This window comes from Lucilia cuprina, chromosome 5 (genome assembly GCF_022045245.1).
Source record: "Lucilia cuprina isolate Lc7/37 chromosome 5, ASM2204524v1, whole genome shotgun sequence".
Taxonomy (NCBI): Eukaryota; Metazoa; Arthropoda; class Insecta; order Diptera; family Calliphoridae; genus Lucilia; species Lucilia cuprina.
The window spans coordinates 66,614,504-66,640,740 of NC_060953.1; the positions used below are offsets into that span (position 1 = coordinate 66,614,504).

General features: G+C 28.9%; 2 protein-coding genes across 23 annotated transcripts in view; one reads left to right on the forward strand and one right to left on the reverse strand.

The window, feature by feature from the left end:
* Positions 1-277: 277 nt before the first annotated feature.
* Positions 278-10,320, reverse strand: LOC111690720. 17 transcript variants are annotated; one of them, XM_046952206.1, is made up of 4 exons: positions 10,305-10,320; positions 7,198-7,554; positions 625-745; positions 278-522 (listed from the first exon to the last, which is right to left on the reverse strand). In XM_046952206.1, exons 2-3 carry the CDS (start codon positions 7,258-7,260, stop codon positions 647-649), a joined length of 162 nt encoding a protein of 53 aa, XP_046808162.1. In that variant the 5' UTR covers positions 7,261-7,554; positions 10,305-10,320; the 3' UTR covers positions 278-522; positions 625-646. The 17 variants fall into 17 exon arrangements, with proteins under 17 accessions (XP_046808162.1, XP_046808156.1, XP_046808165.1 ...); XM_046952200.1 differs by lacking the exon at positions 10,305-10,320 and adding an exon at positions 10,155-10,282 and having other exon boundaries at positions 7,198-8,151; XM_046952209.1 differs by lacking the exon at positions 10,305-10,320 and adding an exon at positions 10,155-10,275 and having other exon boundaries at positions 7,198-7,534.
* A 14,894-nt stretch (positions 10,321-25,214) lies between these two features.
* Positions 25,215-26,237, forward strand: part of LOC111690719 (separin) — a 77,752-nt gene continuing 76,729 nt past the window's right edge. For all 6 annotated transcript variants that reach the window (XR_006941065.1, XR_006941062.1, XR_006941063.1 and 3 more), the window contains exons 1-4: positions 25,215-25,284; positions 25,345-25,558; positions 25,636-25,814; positions 25,874-26,178. Coding sequence is in view for 1 of the 6 variants with exons in the window: in XM_023453262.2 (XP_023309030.2) it covers positions 25,215-25,284; positions 25,345-25,558; positions 25,636-25,814; positions 25,874-26,178 (768 nt within the window). In the remaining 5 variants the exon portion in view is untranslated. The remainder of the gene's footprint in view (positions 25,285-25,344; positions 25,559-25,635; positions 25,815-25,873; positions 26,179-26,237) is intronic.

Consider the following 26,237-nt stretch of genomic DNA (forward strand, 5'->3'; position numbering starts at 1 on the left):
ACTAGAACTGAACTAGAACTGAACTAGAACTGAACTAGAACTGAACTAGAACTGAACTAGAACTGAACTAGAACTGAACTAGAACTGAACTAGAACTTAACTAGAACCTAACTAGAACTTAACTAGAACTGAACTAGAACAGAACTAGGACTGAACTAGAACTGAACTAAACTAGAACTGAACTAGAACTGAACTAAACTAGAACTGAACTAGAACTGAACTAGAACTGAACTAGAACTGAACTAGAACTGAAACAAAATGTAATCAAAGTTTTTATTTTTTGTCATCATTTCGCCTAAAATATTTAGTATTATTGTACATTAACTAAGGAAAATATTCATAGAAACTTTTAACTATAAACTTATGTAAATATTTTTAACAACCTTAATAAATGTCCATCACGACGTCTTGAACTTTGCCATGGAGAATCTTCGTAACGATACCCTTTACGCATCAATGGTGCGCACGAGCAGCTCAACTTATTACCCATGGCACAGCTAGTACAGCCACTGCTGGATTGAGCTAAAATTATTTGTGAGGAAATAAAAAGATAAAATTGTTTAGTAAACGATATCAAATATTATTCAAATGACAATTTGGAATTGGAAAAAAGCCGATAGCAACCTTTACCTGATGCACCCCGATGTCACCACATCCCCGTAACGTCCGCCTGAGAAAGAGTTTGACCACGATTTAGGGACTGGGAACGTTGATTGTGACGATAGCCGTGATAACGACTGCCACGCTGAAATTGTAAATTAAAAAAAATATGTATTAACAAATATAATAAATATACATTGATAATATAATTTATTAAATAATTATGGATATAATTGTAGTAAATTTCTCAGAAATTTAAGTGAGTATGATGTTCTTTATTGAAGATGATGTGAGTATGATGTTCTTTATTGAAGAATACATAAATTGGATAAGAGTAAACATGGCGCCCACAGGTCTATATATATTTGCCGATAGCCGAAAGGCAATTAGATCGATATTTGATGTTAATGTTAAGTTTGAAGACGTATTAAATTGTAAAAATACTCTTACCCAATATTCTCTCAAATATAAGGTTTACATCATATGAGTAGTCGGCAAAGAAGGAGCATATGTAATAGCTTTTAAGAAAAGGGAATTCGAGGTAAATAACCTAACGAACGCGGAACCATTTGACTTAAGGAGGGATGAATAAAAAAAATTGAAGAGAGAAACCCAAAAGGCCTTTTGAAATAATAAACAAGTAAGAAAATATAGTCGGGCGAGGCCGATCATATAATACCCTAAGGCCTTTACAATAATAAAATGTAATTTAGTTATCATAATAAAGCATTTATGTTGAAAATGGGCAATATCGGTCTACGTTTTCGAATAGCCCCCCTACAAGTGGACCCACGAAAAACAGCTTTAATCGGCATATCTGTTTCATAAGTAAGAATATAGCGATGAAATTCGACATAAAGTTTCATATGATTCAAAATCTCCCTACCAAAGTTTATGAGGATCGGTTCATAATTGACCCTACCCCCCATATAAGGCCCCTTTCAGAAAATTACTGGCTTAAAAATACAAGTATAGTGATGAAATGCGACACACATAAGTTTCAATCTCTCTATCGAACTTAATGTGGATCGGTCCATAATTGACCCTACACTCCATATAAGGTGCCCTTCAAAAAATTACTTAAACGATTATTACTGGCTTAAAAATACAGAATACAGAAAAGTGATGAAATCCGGAACACATATATTTTATACGAGTTAAAACCTTTTTACAAAATGTATTGAGGATCGGTCCATAAGAAAATTACTTTAAATTATCTTTGCTGACTTAAAAATACGTAAACAGTTATGAAATTTTATATAAGAAACGTTTATAGGAACGTAAATCTTCCTTTAGAATTTCATGCGGAAAGTATCGGGAAGTGATATTCGATGTAAAGATGTTTTGTATGGTATAAAAAATATTTATGTAAAACGTTCAATTATTAACCCTATCTCTCATTAAAGGTCCTCTTCAGTTAATTTGATGAGTAATATCACCCTGATGTTTATAGAGGAGCATTACTTTTAAGGCATATGGTTTGATGGTGGGTATATGAGATTCGGCAATGCCGAATATAACACTCTTACATGTTAAATATAACATTTTATGTTTTTTAGCAAAATTTGTTGTTTAGCCCACGTAATTTTGTTTCTTTGCCAAAGTGTCTTTATATGGTAAATTTCTAATGTATTTACATTTGTTTTGATTTTCATCTATTAGTTATATTCGATATTTATTTACTTTTTTTTTTGTTTATTTCTTAAACAAGTGATAATTGAGTTTAATTTAACTTTTGTTTTCAACACTTTCATTCACAAATGCATGCGAAGTCTTAAGATAAACAATTTTCAATGAAACAACTAACTATTGGTAGCATATTTGCAACCGCCAACAAACAGCAAACAAATTACAACCACACAAATTCAATTTTATAAACTAAATAATAATTGAGTGGTAAAAAATTTAAAAAAATATAACTCAAAAACTTTTTACAACTTTGTTTCACTTTAAATATTGGTTTTATTTGCAGAAAAAAAATAACAAAATAACAAATAGAAAACTGTTTTATTTTATAATTTTATTCTTTTTAAATTTTTTATAATTTTGTACCACTGTAATCAGATGTCTGCAGTTGCAAGTAGGTTGACAATAAAAATGGGTTTGTTTTGGTTGTTGTTGTTGATGTAAAATTGCACTCGTTCTCATTTACAATTTTTTATTTAAAAAAGTTAAAGATAATTAATTAAGACTTTTCTAAATTTCATTAAAAACACTTTTGATTGAATACCGTGCGTATTCTTTAACATTGTGTAGAAACTAAAATTAGTGTTTGGTATCGGAAAACTAAGAAAATTTAACTTAAACATACACACATTTTAACTAAAATAATTATGATTTCATTATTGTATTACTAGTATTATTTTTGCTTTTTTTAGATTATTACGAGACATTAAGGCAACTTTAATTTCACTATAAATCATTCCAAAATCAAATTAACAAAATAAAAAAAATCAACAATAACATACAATTACGCCAAATACAAAAAAAAAAGAAAGGCACGATTCAAAATTTGAGTTTATTTTTAAATAATTTAAAATTTTCTACTCGTACACAAATATTACACTCTCTTGAGATTTTCAAGTTAAATGAAAAATATCTATGTTTTTTTGTTTTGTTTATTTCTTTGTAATATTAACACAAACACACAATATAGTATTTACAGAGTGAGTTTAGCGGGTAGGCAGGCACACTTGCTACGATCAACTGAAATCATAAAATCAAAACAAACTTGCAGTCTGTCGTATTAGTGGCATATGGTGTGAAAAACCTCATCAAAAGCTGCCAAGAATAACGACGTCAGCCGGCCAGCATCTGTTAGTGGTAACATGACGTTTATCAAAAAAAAAAAAAAGTCTTAAAGCTCACGATCATGCTTCCAACGATGCTAATCTATGTAGCATAAATATGTTTTCTTTTTTTCGCCCACATTGGGGAATTACTACTCATACTTTCGTATTAGCACCCACTACCTCTGAGAAAAGTATTTCATCTTAAAAATAATACATCTACAGTCATACAAAAAGAGAGAGATAGAGAGAGCGTATTATAGTAACAGATGCTAATAAAATTTTAATACCAAAATAATAAATTATTTTTTTAGATCTATTTGCTTAGTCTCTAGGGAGAATAAGTTGATATTTTTCTAATAAATCTAATATTTTCGGTTTTGTTTATAGAAAGGTGAAATACAATAAGTTAGGTGAATGTTTGAACGCAAATGAGAGAACATTGACCTAATTTTAAATTTATGCGAATTTTTAAATCAATAAAGAAAACAACGAATCAAAAGACTTGTTTTGATTTGGAAGATTTTAAAATTTTCTTTAATTTCCAATAATGAATACAATTTCCTATTAGACCCCAATAAATGATTTATATGACAAGAAATCTTCTATTTTTATTTATACAAAGAAAAGAAGATAAATGATTAAACTGCTCTGAATCCGAATTTTGACACAGGATTTATTTTAAGCTTTGAGATATCGTGAGAACCCGATTTTGGTCATATTTGAGACATTATAAAATCTTTTATATCACCTGAAATCCAATTTGTATCTTCAAAACAAAAGTTTATCCTCTATTATATCCAAACTTGAAATAAGAATTTGTTAAAAATTTTGAGATATCTGGTTTTAAATCTTTAAAGAGTAATATGTCGACCTAAAAACTTAAGTTTGAACTCTATTATATAGTTTTTCTTCTCTTATAAATCGAGTAGCTTTGATGAAGAAAATGGAACTTCATACTTTAAGAAAAGTTCTAAAGGCAAATATGGCTCTACTGAAAAATTAATGATATTAAAAATAAAATGACAGAATCAACCGAATCACGTGATTCGCTGACAGAACATAGCATTGGCATTTGTTCCCATATACTGCTGATTATTCATTTATCTCTATTTCTTACCATGACTAAGGAAGATAAGATAGGAATAGGATAGGATAGGAACTAATTAATAAATTAAATCTATAAAAATAGATATAGGTTCTGTGACAGAGGTCGAAGTCGACCGGTTTAGCCGCCGCCGAATGTTTTTGGCTCAGCCGCCGCAGCCGCCGACAATTTTAAGTCGACTTCGCCCTCTGTTCTGTGATCCTCTTTGCTAATTTACTAATATTGAAATACAAGTACTGAAAAACAAAATGGCAGCTAAAGGTCATCTTAATCAGCAAAGTATACACTATGTTTTATATAATAAAAAAAAACATGTTCTGATTTAAATATCTAAAAGGATATTAAGAGAAAAAAAGGTTTGAAAAATATAAATTTTTTAGATTTTAAATTTGGAAACTCATAAGTTCGTTAATTTTTAATCGATTTTCAAATCTAATATAAGGATAAGGATCTGATATAAGGATAAGGATCTGTTGTAAGGATACAAGTGTTGTCTTTAATCTAAAAAAAATGGCTCTTTTTCAATCTATTGCTTTAAAAAAGCAAGTTAACGAAGTGATAGGCGAAAATTAAAAATATGTTCGTACTCTATGGACTATAACGAAATGGAATAGCTATATGAGAACCCCCATATTTTATTTTTCTTCACTTTTGTATCACTGTGTTATTAAACTCATCACAATTAAGTACTTAGTTTTTTTAAGAAAATTTTATTTAATTTTTTTATTTTGCTATAAAAATAAAAATTTAGTTTTAACCAAAATAAATAGAAAATGTTTCATAGAAAAATTGAATTTTCGTCAATTTTACTCATGGGATACATACATGAAAAGTAATAACATATTAGAATTTATTATAAATTGTTATTACTTTTATAATTGAAAAAAACGTTCATAGTTACAAGAAAAAGATGTTCGAAATTAGAACTTGATAAAGTTTCTAGTAAAACCATTAAAAATACTTAATTGTTACATATTTTACACATCCTTAAAATAAGTCAAAAAACGTATTTTTTACAAACACAAACCCATTATATACTTCCCAATATAGTAAATGTTATCAGCTGATGTCCTTCTCTGAATTCTGAAGTAATTTTAAAACAGTTCAATTTTGTTAAAATGTTTACTAAATAAGGAAGAAATCCTTTTACTCCTACAGTATACATCCGATATAAGCAATATCATTTTAAAGGATTTTGATCTGAGATGTGAATCTCATCTGATATTCACCATTGTAACACAAACAAAGAAAATAATTTTATAACAAAATGATATATCAGTGCAAAGCGAAAAGTAGAAAGTTCACTTTTAAAGATTTTTATTCAATCAGGAATCTGCCTGTTTATTTATATATAATGTTTTATATTTATTATTAAAAAAAGTATCAATTAAATATTGAAAAACTACCAAAATGTTTAATTTTAAAAGTTATCATCGGGCACCACATGTTTATTTACATGTTTCTAGATTCATTGTTATAGAAAAAATCTCTTTTATATGTTATCATGTATATATTTCGGGCTTTACAAACGTAATTTTATGTTTCTATTTCCTTTTGAAGTATAAAAAAGTTCACAAAGTCCATTTTTATAGGTTCTCACTAAATATAGACTTTAAATGCTTAATTTTATGTTTCTAAGTTCAATATAATTGAAAACTAAAGATTTGCCTTTTAAAGTACGAATAATTACCAAAAGGTCCTTTTTTGGGGTTCTCATCTAATACGAGCTCTACATGTAGATAATTTCATACTTATAAGTTCATTATTATAGAAAATTCAAAAAGTACTTTTTAATCATAGAAAAAGTACCAAAAATTCATCATTAGGGTTCTACATTCTTAATAACATGTATCTAGAATCAATATTATAGAAATTTCAAAAAGCACCTTTTGTAGAACGAAAAATTATTAAAAAGTATCCTTTTATGTGGGAACCCATAAAAGATTTAATATTACAGAAAATTTAAAAAGTTCCTTTTGAAGAACGAAAAAGTAGGAAGAGTCTCATTTTATAGATTTTCTCCTAATACAGGCTTTATATGATAAATTTTATGTTTCTAGGTTTATATTATACATAGTAATTACAAAAAGTACTTTTTGAAAAGCGAAATAGTACCAAAATGTCTCTCATGAAGGGTCCACCGAGGTAAAAAAAGGTTTGTAAATTATACTCGCCTGGTACTTGACACCAAAGTGTTTATAATTTTTTAAAAACGTCCGTTGTCAAAGTATGTATATTAGAGTGTCCCATGGAATAGCCTTTTTACGAATTTCATGTAGAAATATCTCTAAATGCTTCAAAAAAGTGCAATGCGGGATATACTAACATATATACGTACGAAAACACAACGTTATCAAAATTGCAATAATTCGTTTTCAAAATCTAAGTGTGGTAAACTCAAATTTTATACTGTTTTTCCTCTCTATGTAAAAAAAAAGTTTTGAAATTTATGTGGACTCTGAAACTTTTGACAAGGCAAACCCATTGTTCCCTACATACAACTACTTTTAGATCATGTTTATACAAAATATATTAATTTATATTTAGGTTAAAAAAAATAAATTAAAAAATATCCATAAAAAATTCTTCCTTAAAGGCAATGCAATTTATTGCATTTGATTGAATATTAAATGCTTGTAAGTTACATATTAGTAGTAGTAGTTAGCAGTTGATGATCCTGTCTGTTTGCAATTTACATACCTCATGTCCCCAGTTTTCAGCATTCAATTTAGCAGCAGCATCAACACTTTCCTTGTTACCCATTTTGTGTGTGTTTTTTGCTGTTAGGAAAGTTGTCGTTTAACGATGATGATAATAATGATTTGTCGTTTTATTCAAAACAAAAATCCTTTCGGTTACAGGAGATGTTATAAAGAACTTTTGTTTTTGCTTAAGCTTGTAATAAATTTGCTGCTGTCTGTGTTGGTTTGGCTTGAAGTTATTTAGTTTTTCTTATAATATGTTAAAGTGTTGATATTTTTGTTGTTATTTTATGTTGTAATTTTAGTTGCTGCTTGAAGGACTCCAAGGAGTTAACCTTTTTAATTTAATATTCACCTTAATAATTTAAAAACTTTAACTAGGAAAAATTGTGGTGTTTGTGTGTGTAAAAGAGTATGTATTTTTTGTTTCTTTTTACTAGTTCCTTTTAAATTTATTTATTTTTTATTTATAAGTGCAATTGTATAAGTGTGTTTAAATGTATGTTTATTGGAATGAATACTTGTTGTATACAGTAGAGTTAAATTGTTTTTAGAGGGATTGTTTGCTCCAAATACTCTAGTTTCCAGTAGGTTTCTTGTGTATGTGTATTTTTTTTAGTAGGTTGTCAAAAATAATGATGATGATGATTTTTTTCTTATTATCGCTGTTGTTGTTGTTGTTGCTGTTATGTTGTTTATTTTCAAACGTGCTAAAAATGTCAGTGTTTGTTTATACACTTGTTATTCGAAATTTTCAAAAATACGAATTCGAAATTTACGTATGTTTTTTTATCTATTCTATTCTCTTCCTTTTGCTTTTTTAAACTGCTTTGTTAATCAGCTCTCGCTTTCTTTTCTAGTTGTTTTGAGTTATTCTCTCGTTTTTAGTTTTCGTTTTTTTCTGGTGTTCTTCTTATTTAAAATTCTCTTTGTCACGTACTATTTTATGTGTCTGTATGTTTTAAAGTTAGAGTATGTGTGTGTGGTTTTATTAATATGTTTTACTTTCGTTTAATATATCCTGTCGAGAATTTTTTTTATTTTTAATTAAAATTTATTTGTTGTTTTTTTTTAAGAAATAGATACATTTTGTTGAATTTATGATTTTTTTAATTTGTTTAATAATTTTGTTTTTTTTTTTTGTTTAAGAATTAAAAGTTTTACTTTTTAAATTGTGTTTTTTGCATGGCACACCCACTATTGCCTTATGACGTAGAAGTTTTTAAGTTAAATTTTTCTTCATTTAAATTTTAAGTAACATTATTATTTGATTATTTTAAGAATTTTATGTTTTTATTTGTTTGCAATTTTATTTCTTATCTAAATTTATATATTTTTTGAAACATTTGTGTAGACATCAAAAAAAGGTTAAATTTTCACTTTCTCCTAAAAAATATCTAGGTAAAATATTCTTGTGTAACGCCTTAAAGTATGCTATGCACTGACATCGTGATTTTTGATGCTGCCATACTTGCTGATGCTGCTATTTGTGCTCTATACTCTCAACTGCACGTCGTTCGTTAGCAATTGCAATGATAATATTTTTCGTTGCTGAGTTTTTTTGCTATTTTTCGCTATTTACTGTTGTTGTTATTTATTTTGGAATTTTGGTTGCAAAATTAACAAAAACAACAACAACACAGCTGGATGCTAACAGCCGAAACTATAGACAAACAGTGATGGTAATCACTACAGAAATCGATAATAATATATAATAATTTTTTATAAATTGGTTTAAATTTTCAACAAAAAAAAAACTTATGAATTTTCAACTTTAAAGTCGACTAGGATTGCAAAACGCCTTTTGTAGGGTAAAATTGCTTTTTTATAGATTTGCATTCATTCATTCATAAATAGTTGGTATATAAGAAAGAGTATTTGGAATTATTATGATTTGTTTAATGTAAACACTAACTTGGCTGGTAGCTGACTTTTTTTTGTCAATACATTTCATTTTGATATTTGCGTCAGTAGCATCTCAACTCACTTTCATATACACAAACACTTGCATACAAATAAAAATTCGAAGTTTACATTCGTGTAGGTGTCAACACTTGTTTTCTTCTTCGTTAAGTTACGAGAAAGAGAGAGTAAGAGAGAAAACAAGGGAGAGCCAAACAGCATCCTTTTATAAGCAACTGTCAAATTAATTTTCCAAATACCACGATATCTGAACAGAACTTAACGAAAACTCATACTCCACCTTTAGAATTCGATTCGACTAATACATGCAAGCAAACACACACACTTACACATCTATAGCAAACATACAGACACTTAAACATTTAAAAGTTTCTAAATATGTTTATATGTATGTGTATCTACACGCACATAAGTAAAAGTTATATTATAAAGGAGTTTTAAACTGTTATTTTTTTAGTTTATTTGCTTCATTTATTGCTGCTGTTTTCACTTCATCTGCATCCTTTACATCCTTTTCCTATTTCCTTCTATATCGTAAAACAACAAAAAAAGAATCCCATCCAAAGTTTTATTTTGTTTAAGAGGCCAACAACAGTAAGAGCAACAAAAAAAAAAAGAAAACAGTTGCATAAATTACCACGCCTTAATTTTTAATTATTTTATTATTAACAACTCTTGAAAAATGCACAAAACTAGAAAAAAGTTGTTTTGTTTTTAATGCAATTATTAAATTTGTTTTTGCCAGCAGGAAAATTTTATAAATTTACTTTTTAAATTTGTATATTTATGTTTTATTTTCATATATTTTTTTTTTATTCTAGTTTCCCTGCGCGTTACATCTATAGTTTTTCCTAAAAGTATATACACTTTTTTCACACACACAATTTTCACCTTTTTGAGATTTTGTTATTTTTTTCTTTATAGATTTTTTTCTATTATTTATTTATATATATTTTTGTAATACTTTAAGTATTAAACGTTTTAACACTTTCAATTAAAACTTTTCTTTAAAGAAATTTTATAAAAATTTACTTTAATTTTCTTTTAATAAATATTTAATTTCCTCTTAATTTTTAAATGAGGACTTTCTAGATGGTTTTCTTCTATATATTCCTTTTTTTGCTTCTTTTGGTTTCTATTCATCCAAATATATATATATATTTTTTTTCAAAAGCTTCTTACAACACTGCACACAACCGTCGTCAATGAAATTCGTTAAATGTTTGCTACTGGTCTTTTTCAAATTCGAACTTGGATGCTGCCACTGCTAATGACTGCTGCTGCCAGTTGTTTCAATTCTATCAACTCAGCTGTGTGCTTTATATTCTTTACACACAGACAGACAGACAGACACTCTTTTTACATATACATATGTACATGCAATGTTGGTTTTTATCCTGTTATTGAGAGTGTTGAAAAATTTAGTGAGCGAGAGAGTGTTAAAAGAAAATGGTCCTGTTTTTCGTTGAAGCTGTGTTTTCAAAACAATTTTTCTAATGTTTTACACATATGATTTTGTAAGTGTTGTTAATTTGTTTAAGAAAATATGTTTTAAACTATGTAAACAATCAATATTTAATCTAAACAAATAAGGCTTAAGATCTCCTTCTTAATGTTATTATTTTTCTTGAAAGCTTCTCTTCTTTTGAAATATGTTTTACAATAGAGCAGCTTAGCGTTTTCGGGATGAAAGTGGGTCACTAGTGAAACAATGCTTTGAGTATAACAGTAATCTTTTTAACGAGAAGTTTAAGCTTCTCTATAGTCTTTCTAACGATATAAGTTTTTCAGCTTAGTTAGCTAGTTAGTTTGAAAGAAGAAGAAATACACCTACGCCTCTATCGGGCCTGCTCCTTAACCAGTGTCTAAGGTGGGAATCGAACCCACTACCTCCGGTCTACCAGATTAGAACACTAACCACTAACCTACCGGAGGCCACTTATTATTTAAGACTCCAATCAGAATCAGTGGCTTTCAAATATTGATGTTAAATAATTCAGATGCAATATACTAAGAGGTAGGGGTTGTGTTTCACAGTAAATCCGAGAAAAAGATACAAAAGCTCCAGTTTTGCTATCCTTTAGTTGAAAATTCTTTAATATGTTAATCGATAATCAATTCTTTGATCCAATATTATAAAATATTTGTCTAAGATATTTAATGGAAACAATTACTATATGATTTCTGATATGCTCATTCAATAGGTTTGATAGATGCTTAAATATCAATCACTTCGCAGTTCCAATTTTCCAAAAGCAATGACAGAAGAGGATAATAATGTATTTATCCTAATTCGCATTCTGATAACTCTTATAAAAGCTATCTGATCAATCAGATCGTTTACATAGCAATCACTTTACATTACAAATCCTCCCTCAACAATGAGTAGACAATAACAGAGAGGGAGAACAATGTATTTATCTTCTTTTGTATTCCGATAACTTTTGTAGAAAGCAAAGCGGCTCGATATTATAGTTGCAGTTTGAAAAACTTAAAACGGTTGATGTTTAACTTAATGATATCCGCAGGATTCTGTCATCAATTTTAGTCGCACGGCTTGCTACATAAAGTGCCAACACCATTACATATCCACCAAGTTGTTCAACTGAAATCCGCAGTATTCGAAATAATGAATTTTGGATTTTGACTTGGAATACTTTCGATTCAGCTACGGCTTGGCTTCGTCTGCGTATTAGAAGACTGTATCGGCTCTGACCCCCCCCCCCCGGGGGCATTTTACCTTGGCGAAGACCTCCGCCTTGGTGTTATTGCAATCCCGGGGTATAAAGAGGGCCCAATACCTCCAGTCTGACCGGGACTGAAAAATTGGTTGTTTCAGTCTACCGATTGGCTTAGTCCCTACATAGATTGCCAGAGGTCTGACCAGAGCACCGCATAATCTGGTACTACGGGTGGTCAGTTGCCCGCAGGACTATGTCCTGGCTGGTCAGTTGGTTGAGGTTCCTTCGGGATCCACGTAGTGGCTGTTGGTTGAACCCAAATTCGCGGGAAGAGTATATGTGGCGGTTAAAAGACTAATGCATGATAATAGTCAATATTTCGGGATAAGAGTTCGGTGCTGTTGCCGAAAATCAACAGATACCCCACAGAGGAGTGACTGTGGGACTAAGCGTTGGAAATGAGTTGGTGTCAATTGTATATGATACAGAATAAATGTAGAGGTATACGGGCCTTACCCCACCCGTATACCTAAATGATTGTGTCGTATGTTTTTCTCTATGAATGTGTCGGATAATGAGATGTGTGCTGGGTTGAATGATGATGGATGAAAGATATCATATACAAGAGATACCGATTAATTTTCCTTCCTTGTTCAGAGTTTACTCTGTTCATATCAGACTTGCCACAGCGTGTCACTGTGAGTAAGAACGATGTCTACGGCTTATTGATGGATCGTACTTCGGTCCACCGGTTACGTCTCTAGGTGCTGTTGCCGAATCAACAGAGCCATAGTAGTGTGGTTGTTTTACAACGTGACTACTTTGGCAAGAGATTAGATAGCTCGAGTACTTCAGCAAAGTACTTGCGCATGGTATCGGTCATAGCCAATGTGCAAAAATTGCCACCTGAGTCTTCATTGAAGACAAAGGGGCGATGGTAGACCGTTCTCAAGTCTACCCTGTGGATGAAAAAGACCACCATGAGATAAGGCCGACACGGCTGGTGCTCACGTTAAAACTATCGACAGTCTGTATCGGCTCTGACCATTTTTCCGTCAGATATTGAGAAATAATACACACTTTTCTTTGGAGCGTAGTCGAATTAACTCATTAAGATTTGCTGAACCAGCTTCTTAAACTTCCTCCTTCGTGCTCCAGAAAACACTTCCTTTACCATTCGCTTTACATTTTTACTTGTGGGTTTTAATAATATTGTGCTGCTTTAATCGTATGCGGATTCGAAATCGGTACCCTAAGACATTAATAAATGCTGAGGTAGCTTAGAGCTCTCTCTAAGTACATCCTTCTCATTTACATTTTTCATTCTGTAGATTTGGCGAATTGTCCTCAGCATAGATCAAGGTAACAAGGTGTACTATATCATATACGGCCGAACCGGTTTATGAAGTTAAGTGATACTTTCAGCATTCAATTGAACTGGAATCTATAGTAGTGGCAAATGATCTTTTGAAAACTAAACAACCAATGAAATCATAATAAAGTTTTGAACTGAATTAATAAGTTCTATTTTCTATTAAAAAATGAAAGTTTTCGTCAAAATTTTAAAATGCTCGACAAAAAAAAAAAAACATCAACAAATAACAACATTTGCCAACACTACAAACAACTAACAAAACACACTTTTGTATGTAAGTAAACGTGTGTGTCTACTTGTATGTTACTGTATGTGTGATAACGTCACACAATCATAATCATTCTAACAGATGATTTATTAACGAAACATTCTGATGCTTCAAAAATCATCAACCACCTTAAAACGAACATTTTCTATGTACATTGTAAATAATGATGTACACACACAGACATTCTCCAGAGTCATTCGGCCAGCCAGTCAATCCCCCTTTCAACCAACCTCCCCCAAAGTAAAAGTTCCCTTCCTTATTTCTTTCTTCCCTTCACGTGTAAAAATTCAAACCAATACATCCCGTTGAACGTCGTCGACGACGACAAAATAACAACAATCTTTGTACATTAAACAACAAAGATGCTGAGATGAAATTACACAAAATAGAAAAACAACTTTAGCGTCTGCGTGTTAAAAATGTATAAAATAAAAAAAATACATTTACGTACGTCTATGTCTTTCTTTATCCTGAAATTTCTTTTTATTCGGTGAACATTGTGAAACTAAACGAAAGGACTTTCGAAGAATAACATCACATAAACAGTCTGCGAAAGGATGTAAAATATTAACCCTTAATTGAGATAAAGAAGAAAATATGAATGAATTGAAACAACTTGTTAAATAAAAGGAATGTTGGGAAACTTTTGAAAGATATTCTTAGGGGATTTCAAAGACGAAATAGAATTGTTTAGATAATGCCACCTCGAAGATAGAATCATGTTGATTAGTACAATTTCATCACATCCAGCTTCTAATTCTAACATACGTTTATACGAAGAAACACGTTTATTCTCTCTACGTCTTTCTACGTCTACTTGCATTGGATATATCAGGTCGTTGAAATAGTACTTAGTTAATATATCTATCACTTTTTTCCCGTATAGCCAAATAAATGTTTCTCCTCTTATTTCAGTCTTCTTTTCCCTAAAGTGATCGATCGATACAAATAATGTCTTAAGATCACATCAAGTTAAAACTCACCTATGTTGATCAGTTTTATTCATAAACTATCTGAATATTTTCGTAAAATCCTCATAATAGTTAATGTTTCAAACCATCAGTGGCATATGGTGTTTCGTTTCGATAGTTTCTCATTTTTAGTGGGGCACCGCTACATACATGTTGTGGCCGTACAAATGTCACGACCTGTGATTTGTGAAATGAACTTAACTAACTAATTAATGATCGGAAGTTTTCCAATCTATTTGGACCTTGTCCAGATCAATTGAATTACTAGAGACAATTCACGATATAATTTCAAGCTGGAACATATTATATACAACTAATTATGCAGAAACAATACATAAGCTATGATCAGAAAGCTTTTAAGACACCGCTGGCAATTTTTATACATGATTCAGCCGATCCTTGCACAAATACTTGTGCTATATAATCTCTGACCATTGTTCTCTACGTCACTTCTGTTTACAACAATGTACATAGAATGTGTTGAGTCGACAACATATTCGGTAGATCGAATTACGAATCAAACATATAAGCCGAAAACTTTTATTTACTCACTGTGAACACATCGTGGTTAATCTGGTATGAGCAGAGTGAACCCTTAACATATCCGGACAATATTCAACGGTATCATTTGTATCTTTTATACATCACCATTTAATCGAGTATACTTCTTATTCATCGACACACTCATAGAGAACAACATCCTACTAACTAATTCAAGGTATATGAATGGGTGAGGTCCCAAAATCCTATATCCATCCCGCATCACTTACACTTGACACCAACTCATTTATAACTCAGTCACTCCTGTAGGGCAACAGTACCGAGCCTATCCCGAATAGTATACTTTTTCGTTCATCTTTTAACCGACATTCTCATCCCGCTAATTTAGATATTAAACCACAGTCGCCACGTGTACCCGAAGATACCTTTCTAATAAGCGAGACAAGACATTTTTTAAAACTCTGCCCTGTGTTCAACCGGTTCCTGCTCTGGCTCTAATGATTTTAGTTGAAATATTTCATATGGTTTCAAGCAACTGGACCCTGGATTAGAACTCTGGGACCTATAATTACACAGACCAATGAATTTTTAACCCTGAGACCACAGACTAAACAGCGCTGAATCCAAATGTGGCCACAGAGTTTATCTTATCACATCAGATATCGTGTCATGAAGTTTAGAAAAAGCTCTTTTTTGGCTATAGTTGAGAAGATATAAAAAGCTCGAGACACATTTATTTATAAAAATTGTAATGCAGTCTGAAAGTTCAATCTTTCGATTTAAAAAAAAAGCCTAAAATCCTTTTTAGATTCAAGAAGAAGCATACACTTCTATTAATACAAAATTAGTCTAAATGATGCAACAGGTGTTTTCTCTAAACTTTTTAAGTAATCTATAAACTTAATCAATTAACATGCGTAATTGATATCTGTAAAAGACTTATTTCATGAGAGAAATTAATAAAAATTTAAAACTATTTAAATTATTTAATTTTCACCAACTGTTGTTTATAACAAAAGGAATAACCACTGTAATTTTATGATCTTTAAAAGCATTCCGCCATTAGAAAGTAAAACAATACATTAACAAAAAGGACATTTTCATGCACTTGTTCCTCTTTTCCATTCTTATGGTTTTACAAGGCCATCAAGAAGTAAAAAAAATGAAAACAGAAAGTGTTAACAAAAGCAAAACAAGACAAATACATAAACTGAAAGAATAACGAAGGAAATCAACAGCCACACCTGTTTAACAAAAGTGCAACACAAAGTAAAAGTTCATTAAAGTTCTTGCATTAATATAAGGAAAAGAAAAGAACAACAAGAATAGAGTGCTTAAATGTCATTTTGCAATAGTTATTAAATTACATTTAAAATATTCAGATTTAAATTGTATCCTTTTTACTTGAGTAAAATGTACGTCATCAATTCTACGAACACAAACAGACAGAATGATAAATTTCAATTGTGTGTGAGCGTTAATAACTGTGATGCATTTGTATTAACTCGTACGTTTACGTTTTAAATAAAAACAACAACAACATGTGCATTATTTAAATACAAAAAAAGGCAAAAGAGAGAGTAGAATAACTATCATCAGCATCTTTAACCAGCAGCCTCGTCATCATCAGAAATTTCATTTAGATGCTAAAGTACCTACCAGAGCATCGCACCCCTAGTCAATGCACACGCACACCGTGTTACACTTGCCTCTGTGTGTGTATGTTATATGTTAAAAATCAAAAGCTCCTCTTGGAGCTTATCAAACATAAAGTAAATAAAAAAACTCATACAATATTTTTACAAAAACTATCTTTTAAAGTTGTTTGTGTTTAAAATATGTATGTATGTGTATTTAATGCATGTGCGTATGTGTTTGTGTGTGTGTAAATGACATAGTTTTTTAGGGCATCTAGAGGGTGTGGTTCCCTAACGCCAAAATGTTTGATAGTTTGACACAGTTTATTTTTTTTGAAAGTTGCGAAAAAGCTTGCTAATAAAGATGTACAAAAACAACTGCATTTTTGCAACCGGCAAATATTGTTTTTGTTACAAACTTACACACACACACATGAGAAATATACACAGATACTATTTTATACATTCATATTTGCTTTTTATCCTTCTTTTTTTTTTAATTAACTCTTAAAGCTAAAGGCATGTTCAGGTTGTTATAATATTTTACGAAATATGTATTATGTTTATTTGATCTTACATTGTGCATTTGTAAGAGCAATCAACGTTATTAATTCGAAAATTACAACTTTGCTAATCAATATATCTTATCATCAAGAAAGTCATAGTTTTATTAATTATAAATATCATACGAATTGGAAGGACCTAGAATAAAACACCATGTGTATTTTTAAAATTTTTATTTTTTATAAAGAAACTTTTATGTAGAATAATACCATAATTCCAAAATATTTGATCAATTTATTGATAAAAAAAATTAAAATTTCTAAATGAGGCTTCATATAGGTCAAATATTAGCCGTTCCTCGGTAAATTTGGGAAAAGGATATATTTTTAAATAATAGTTAGCTTTATTGAGTTTCATTGCAATACAAATGGTTACAAGTCAATTTTAGACGTTTAAGACATTTTTTGAAGGGAGGTTTGTATGGGGGCTAGGGTCAAATAAGGGTCTATCCTTACGAAAATCTGCAGTGTCATTTATACTTATATAAAACTTATTTGTGCCAATTTTTAGAGAGATAATAGAACATTTGACGTAATTATGGCAACCGGGAGGTTCGGTTGTATGGGGGCTAGGTGAAATAATAGAGCGATTTCAACCATTTTCAATAGGCTTCGTCCCTGTGCCAAAAAACATGCTTGGTCCAAATTTCATCAACTTATCTTGAAAATTGGGCCTGTACCTTGCGCACAAAATTTACACAGCCAGCCTGACAGACGGACGGACGGATATGTCTTAATCGACACAAAAAATGATTCTGAATCGATCGGTATACTTTAAGGTGGGTATTATACTAATATTTTTGTATGTTACAAACATAATGGAGGTATTGTATAATTAACACTACCTCCACTTCCTCAAACAGAAAAATTTCTAGAAACTTATCATCATATAATAACTTGTTTTTTGGTAAAAAATTAAAATTGTACTGTAATTGTGAAAAATTGTTTTTAAATAAAATTTGTTATATCTATTTTGTTATATGACAACTTTTTATATAACAGTTTTTCTATCAATGAAAAACTATCTTAATAAACGTCATTTTTCTAAAGAACAGATATTTTTCAAAAAAAAAAAAATCCAAGTTATTTTCTACATTTTAGTATAACAGTTTTTCCTGTAGAACATGCATATATAAATGTCAGATTTTTATATAGAAATTTGCACACATTACAATGTATGTATATATGTACATATGTATATATTTTTTACTTTGGTAATTTTTGGCATTTTTATTATTTATGATACCTTCTATTTTATAGAACAATTTTTGTATTACAGACTTTTCAATGATAAACTTTATAATATTTTTTTTTCTATAAAAAACTTTACTAAACCAGTTTTTTCCAAAATCATTTTTAGTATAACAATTTTTCCATAGAAAATTTTATGTATAACAGTTTATTTAGTCACACCAATTTTTAAAACATTTATTTCTATAGAAATCCGTTTCTTTTTAAAGATTTTTCTATACAAATGTGTTTGTATAACAGTTTTTTTCTGTGGAAATCATTTTGTAATTGTCAGTAACTGTTTTATTAATGTAAAAATGTTTGTATAACAGTATTTACTATCGAATTTTACTTAAATTACAAATTTTGTTCTATGTCATACATTCCATGGAAAGTATAAGAGTATTTTTTTTATACAAATTCGTGCGAAATCGCTGTATAACAGTTTTATTTGGTTCATTTCTGTTTAACAGAAACTGTATAACAGTTTAATTTTTTAAATTTCTTTTTAACCAAAAATTTATGGTATACAAGTTTTATTACCATTTATTAAAAGTCGACTTTCGACATTTTGCATTTTATGCAAAGTCGATTTTTCGACTTTTTGACTTGTTTCGACTTTTTTGACTATTTTTTTACTTTTTTCGATTTTATACGACTATTTTAGAATTTTTGACTTTTTTCTACAATATTCGACTTTTTGACTATTTCTTACTTTTTCGAGTTTTTCCGACTATTTCGACTTTTTTTGACTCTTTTTCCATATTTTTTTATATTTACTACTATTTTTCACTTTTTTCTATTATTTTTAAGTTTTCGACTTTTTCCGACTTTTCGATATTTTCAACTTTTTTGGCTTTTCGACATTTATTTACAAAGTCGACTTTTCGACTTTTTGATAGACGATAGTCGAGTTATATTTTGTTCCAAAAAAGACGACTTCGTCTTATTTCGACAAAAAGTCACTTGTTCAATTATTCGATTTTGCAGTAAAATTGTTTTATTTTCGAAGATTTTATTGCAAGCCTTTTGTATTTAAAAAGCTCATGTAGTTTTACTTTCGTAAGCAACGCAGAAGTCGGCGTTGCAATTGGGCAGCATTGTATTGTAAACTATATACGGAAGTCAAACTCTATTGCATACAAATAAAAAGCTTTTTTGTTTCCATAAATAGATTGCCAATGTTGCATTATAAAACAAAGTAGTCAAATATTTTAAAAAGTTCCCAAGGGATAAAATCAATTTATTTTAGTATTTTAAACTTTTAGAGATCGACAGAATTTTGTTTATTTTTTTTCAAAGAATTTTGCAACAATATTTTATCTAGAATAAACATATGTATAAACTATTTTAAAAAGCAATTATCTCAGCTTTTTCCATGTAAATACTGATAAGACTCTATTATCATATGAACTGTATTATCTGTTTAACTGCATTACCCTTGTGGTGTGTAGTAGTATTTATTTTTATTTTATTTTATTTATTCAAAAACAATGGCCGTAAGCCGATAGGGCCTAATTGGCTAGTCTACAATTAAATATACTTATAATACAAAAATATTATTGGTACATTATTTAGTAAGAAAATATAACATATATTTATAATTTTTTTAATTATAATTTTCTTATTTTTAATAGTTAGACTTGAAGTTTTGCACACACTGATTAGGATTCTATAAATTGGTGAAAATAAAGATAATATTATTAGCCTAAAAATGACAGTAAAACATAATAGGAGCGAAATGCAATAAGGTTATATAAAAGATTTTTTGCAACAAATGAGTTATACCAATTAAATATTTTATAAAAACTTAGGGGAAATGGCTGTACAATATACATTTACATAGTGGAATATCATTAAAAATAGGCTCAGGGTTAGTTATGAATTCGACAAAAAAATATTTTTAAATGCATATAATGAATGTGAGAATTTACGTTCCTGGTAAGGAATAACAGTATTCCATAAGCGCGCTATGTTAACTCGAAATGATCTCGTCATAAATAATGAAACATGTGCTGGACATATTAAAGAATGTGTTCTATTTGAAATAGCAAAGTTAAATTTATTCTGCAAATAGTCAGGTTTACCATATTTTATAGTTTTAAAAAAGAAAATCATTTTTCTCAACTGAACATATCGAAAGAAACTACAACCAAGTAAATCAACGTAATATTGAGAAACATGATCACTAATCCGAAGTCCATAAATATAACGTACTACACTATTAAAGGATCTTTTTAATCTGTCAATGTTGGAGTTTGAGGTACATGAGTAAACTTCAATACCATAAATTAATAACGGTAAACACAATGATAAAGCAACACGACGTTTTATTGAAGAGGGCAAGTAAAAACCAATATTATATAACTTTCTCAATGTCCAAGATATTCGTGAAATTACTGAATTTATATGAAAACTAAATGTTAGCTTATCATCCAAAATAATACCAAGTGTTTTATAATGAGGAACAATTTCTAATACTTCGTTATTCAGAATAATGTTTAAAGAAATAGATTGTTTAGAAAATACCATTACCTTGCATTTCATGGCATTTAGTTGTAAGAAGTTACGTTTTGACCAATCAACTAAAAGATCAAGTTCAGAATTAATATGCGCCTCAGAATTTTGTAGAGATAATAAGTCAAACGTTGATAAAAGCTGTATGTCATCAGCATAGGTATAACATTTCAAGAAATTTAATTCATGATAAATGTCATTTATATATAACAAAAATAATAATGGCCCTAACATTGACCCTTGTGGCACACCTCGGTAAATTGGAATCCTACTAGAAACTTCACGTTCTATTTGAACAAATTGACTGCGACCATGTAAGAAAGAGTAAATGAGTTTACAGGCACTTGAACTATAACCAAATGTATGTGAGAGCTTATGGATCAACAATGAATGATTAATCGAGTCGAATGCCTTACAATAATCCAAAAAAATTAAAATACTAACCAAATCCTTGTCGAAGTTTTCCCTAATAGTTTCCGTGATTTCCAAAAGTGTGCCAGTAGTACTAAATCCTTTCCTAAAACCTGATTGATGTGGATGAATCAAACTACAACTATTTAGATGATGTAACATTTGTTCCCTAATAATTAGTTCCAAAACTTTTGAACAGACTGACAAAATACTGATAGGACGATAGTCCGAACAATTCCTAGGAATCTTAACTTTAGGAATCGGTACAATCCTACCAACCTTCCAAATTTTAGGAACTACCGATGTTGTCAACACCCTGTTAATAATAAATGTTAAATGTTTTAAAATAGGCAGTATTATGAATTTAAGAAATTTAATATGAATTTGATCAGCACCTACCGCTTGAGATTTGATACTTAAAACTGCATTTAAAACATCAGTTTCCGTAACATTTGCAAAAGTAAATCCTTCAGAGGAAGGTAAATGGTCAAGACCACCATCAGCAGTTCCAGCCATACGGGAAAATTCATTAAACTCGTTCAGTGAAATAGGAAACCGTTCATTTCCTGGTGATTTCACAATTCCTATAGATTTAATCTTGCACCATAACTGTTTCTGATCACATGTAGAAAAAAATCTTAAACAGTACTTCCTGCGAACACCTCTTATGATGGTTTTTAATCTGTTTCTAGCTCTGCGATAAGCTTCAAAATTCCTATCAGACCTATTTTCCCTGTAGGCACGATATGTCAGATCTCTAATACGCTTAGCACTACAAATACACTCTTCATTCATCCAATTATGTACAACGCTTTTAACTACTCTACGATTTGGTACATTATCCTCAAACAAACGATTTAAATTGGAATTAAAACATTCTACACTCTCGTCAACATTCAAACTATCATAGACGCCAGAAAAATTCATAGATTCTAATTGAAGTAAACATTGGTCGTAGCTAAGATTTGAATAATCCCTACAAAGGTATATATCCGGATTTTTAAACTGAGAAATATTATATGTTATAAATATTGCCGCATGATAGGAATTTAGAGCAGGTATTTGAAATTGATGTTTACTACTAACTAATTCTATGTCAGAGACTAGATAAAAATCTATAAGTGATGTAGATAATTGTTGAGGAGAATAATGTGTGGGTAAAGAATTGTGAACTATATATAACGACAGTCGCTCGCAAATTTCGCGAACAATAGCACCATTAATAAAAAGGTTTATATTAAAATCGCCCATCAAAATTATATTATTATACCTAGAAGAGAAATTTTCAAGGACCCTTTCACAACAAAGGAATTGACCATTAGGAAGATATATAACACCTAACAAAGCTACTGAATTGTCCTCTAAAATTATCTCCACGAAAAGTGATTCAACATTAACATCATATTGTTCATCAAAAATATTACCAGTCTTTAAATTATTCCGTATGTATAAGCAAACCCCCCGCCTCTACAACCACTTCTATCCTTTCTAAAAAGTTTAAAACCAGGAATTGACACAGCCGAATCATAAATAAACTCCTTATACCATGTTTCCGTTATACCAACGGCATCAATATCGCAATCCATTATCAAGTTACGAATTTCATCAAATTTAGTGCTATTTTCTCTAGGAACCAAACTTTGTGCATTGAAGTGTAGAATATTAAAGTTTGCAGAGTTTATTACAGCATTAATTTTACTGCCATCAGAGGCAATTTCACCTAAATTCTCACCTAAATTCATCATAAACCCTAAAGTGTGCACGAAAATCAATCATCCCTATTAAAAACAAATTTAACTTATTTAATATATATAAAGGCAACATAATATAAAGGTCGCAAAAAAGCAAAAATAAATTTAAAAATATTAAAACATTCAAAATTCATTAAAATTCAAAGTATAAAAAATTAAAAGTTTACGAATGTAATAATTATGATTTAGTGATAAATAATAATAATAGTATTTAATATTACAATAAAATAACTTAAATTTCGTATTTAATTTTTTTTTTTTTCTTTTTTATATCAAATTAATTAAATATTTAAATTTTAATAATAATTGAAAAAAAAAAAAAAAAAAAAAAAAAAAAAAAATAGAGATCAAATTTCAAATTTTGTTTTAAAAATTTTAAATAGTTTTAGTAAGTAACAACTACAAGATATCATTATTGTTAAAAAAAGGCACAAATTGTAATTGCATTTTTTATTTTATTTTATAAAAAACTAATAACAAATCATCATTATTGTGCTCAAATATTTAATTTTTTAATTTAGTTAATTTTTTATTATTTTGTTTTTCAATTTAGTTTGTAAAACGATTCAATTATTTTAAATTAGCATTTGTATGTATTTATTATGTAGAAAAGAGAAAATACAAATTAAAAAGAAAAAAAGTTTTATTAAATAGTTTTATTTATTTAAATTCAATTGATATTAATTGTCTTCAAATGTATTTTTTTCCTTTTCAATAATGTTGAATTTCTATTATATACTTTAAGTTGGCATATGTATTAATTATGTATTAATGGGTACACTAAATTATTTACTTTTTATTTTCATAATTGTATATAGATATATCAAATACATGTAAATTTATCCAATTTACACTGAGTTAATAATTTTAATTCTAATTAGTTTAAATTATAGTTATTAATAAATTTTGAGTAATAAGGTTTTTATTTGTATATTAAACAAATTAAGTAATTAATAAACATTAAATTAATATGGTAAGTGTTTCAGATTCTATTATTAGTTCAGTTTTGTTCAAATAAGTATTTGTAATTTCCATTTAAATAAAAAAAATAAAAAAAAATATCAATTTAATTGTGTACAAAAATTATTTTTATTATCCTCTGAAAATTTTCTATTATAAATTTATCAGTTGGGCAACTAAAAATATGTTATATAACAATATTTCAAATTATTAATTAAAATGTATTTAATTTAGGCATTAATAATCAATAAATATGAAATATGTTATAAAATTAATAATAAAGAAATACAAATACAATTTGAGTTGAATATTATTAATAAAATAACTTTAATAGTATTATTACTTTAAAAGTATTATTAATAACTTTGATTAATTACTCTCAAGATTTGCAGTAAATATGTAATTAATATTTCAAAATAAATATCTAATATTACGAAGGAGAAAAAAAAATTAAAAAAATTAGAAAAAAAAAATTATAAATATATTAGTGTACACCTAGAGAAAAATACATATGTTTTATAGAATGAAATTATTAACTACATGTGTGATTATACTACACATGAGAAAAAATATCTAAATAATCAAATGCCAATTTTAAGTACTATACAAAAGGATATAAGTATGAATGATATAAATGTATAATTTTCATTTTAAAATAATATAATAATTGCAATACAATAACTATAATATCAATATAATAATAATTACCTGATGATAACAATAATTTATAACAAATACAATTTATTTTATTTATTTATTTATTTATATTTTATATTTGATATGAACAAAATTATTGTTTTCATGCACAAGTTATATTAAAACATATATATTTAAACATATATAAAAAAAACTATAATTTGTAGCAAACCTGTCATGAAATTGTTTTCACAAGAAAAAATCTTTGAATTTTATTATTTTATTTATTTTTATTGGAAACCAAACAAATTTTTCTTATCAACACTGACAATTATTTAAGTTTTTATGGATATTAGAACTACCCTGTTGTTTATTTCTTGAATCAACAACATGGTGTTTCATAGTATTTTGTTTACTATTCTTTTACTTTGCTCTTTCTATACAAACACGTTTGTTCTTGTTCTTCTTTTCATTGTAGTTTTTGCGCGTCTTTGAAAAATACGCTAATTGGAAGTTTAAAATTTTTGTTTTTTTTATCAAAATTGATTTATTTTAATATTTAATGTTAAGTTAATAGTTTTTTTCTGCGAAATGGATAAAGAATTTTTAAAATTTTTAGTTAAAGATGGCATTTCTACAAATATTGGTCCCAATACAAAAGGTAATATAGTTATATCTGGATAACACTTGTGGTTAAGATTTGATTTTTTTTCGCAATTAGAAATTCTATTGCAACAGGCGGAAAGTGAATATTGTAATGGTAATATGATTGCCTCAATATTTTATCAAACTTATTCCTTATATCAGTCCTCGCAAGAACGTTACAATCAAAGTTCTGGAAAGTGTAATGAAAATAAATCTGAAAGAGCTAACAAGGCCGAAGTGGAAACTTTAATGGCTGAAATGAATGCCAAAGAAATTTCCGAGTTTAGCAGGTGGGTTGTCAAAACTGTAGATCTTACTATAAATGTATAATCTTGTGTACTTATTAATTATGTTGTTATTCTTCCAGCAATTCTCTTATGCAATATGTTAGTAAATCACTTACAAAAATGTCGCAAAAATCTAAAATAAAGCAGGCATCTTTGCAATCATCTAATAGTGTGGAAAGTTGCAATTTTCTTAAAGATATTACAAGTCCTGCCGAGGGCATAACAAAGTTAATAGAAATATGTCAGAAATTGCCGGAGGGTAAGTTAAAAAAACACCTTTCATTGATTCATTAATTAATATATTTATTTCCCTTCCAGAATGGACTATTATACAATTATGTAAAGGTCCCCGTGCAGAAACCACTTACTCCATTTTCCCCAAAATTCATGAAAGTGATGCCGCCATATATATGACCTTAATAAAACATGGCCGCAGTTCAGAATATAGTACGCCAATATGTTTACGTTTCTCTAGTGCCGAACAAAAGAAACTTTATGAAAGTTTCGGCGGTATAGTCAGTCGTTTTCAGCAATGTGTTAAAATTGATCCCAAAGAAGTAAATACCACCGAAGCTAAACGTTTTTATTGGTCACTTTTAGATGAACTTAATCAATTTATAGCAGTAAGCTGTAATTTTTTTTTTTGAACAATTTACAAATTTCTTAATTATTTTCTTTTTAA

Coding starts and splice junctions, on each gene's coding strand:
- LOC111690720 (XM_046952206.1), bottom strand. CDS start 7,260: ATGGGTAACAAGGAAAGTGTTGATGCTGCTGCTAAATTGAATGCTGAA. Junction 746..7,197: donor CTGAAAACTGGGGACATGAG/GTATGTAAATTG, acceptor TTACAATTTCAG/CGTGGCAGTCGTTATCACGG.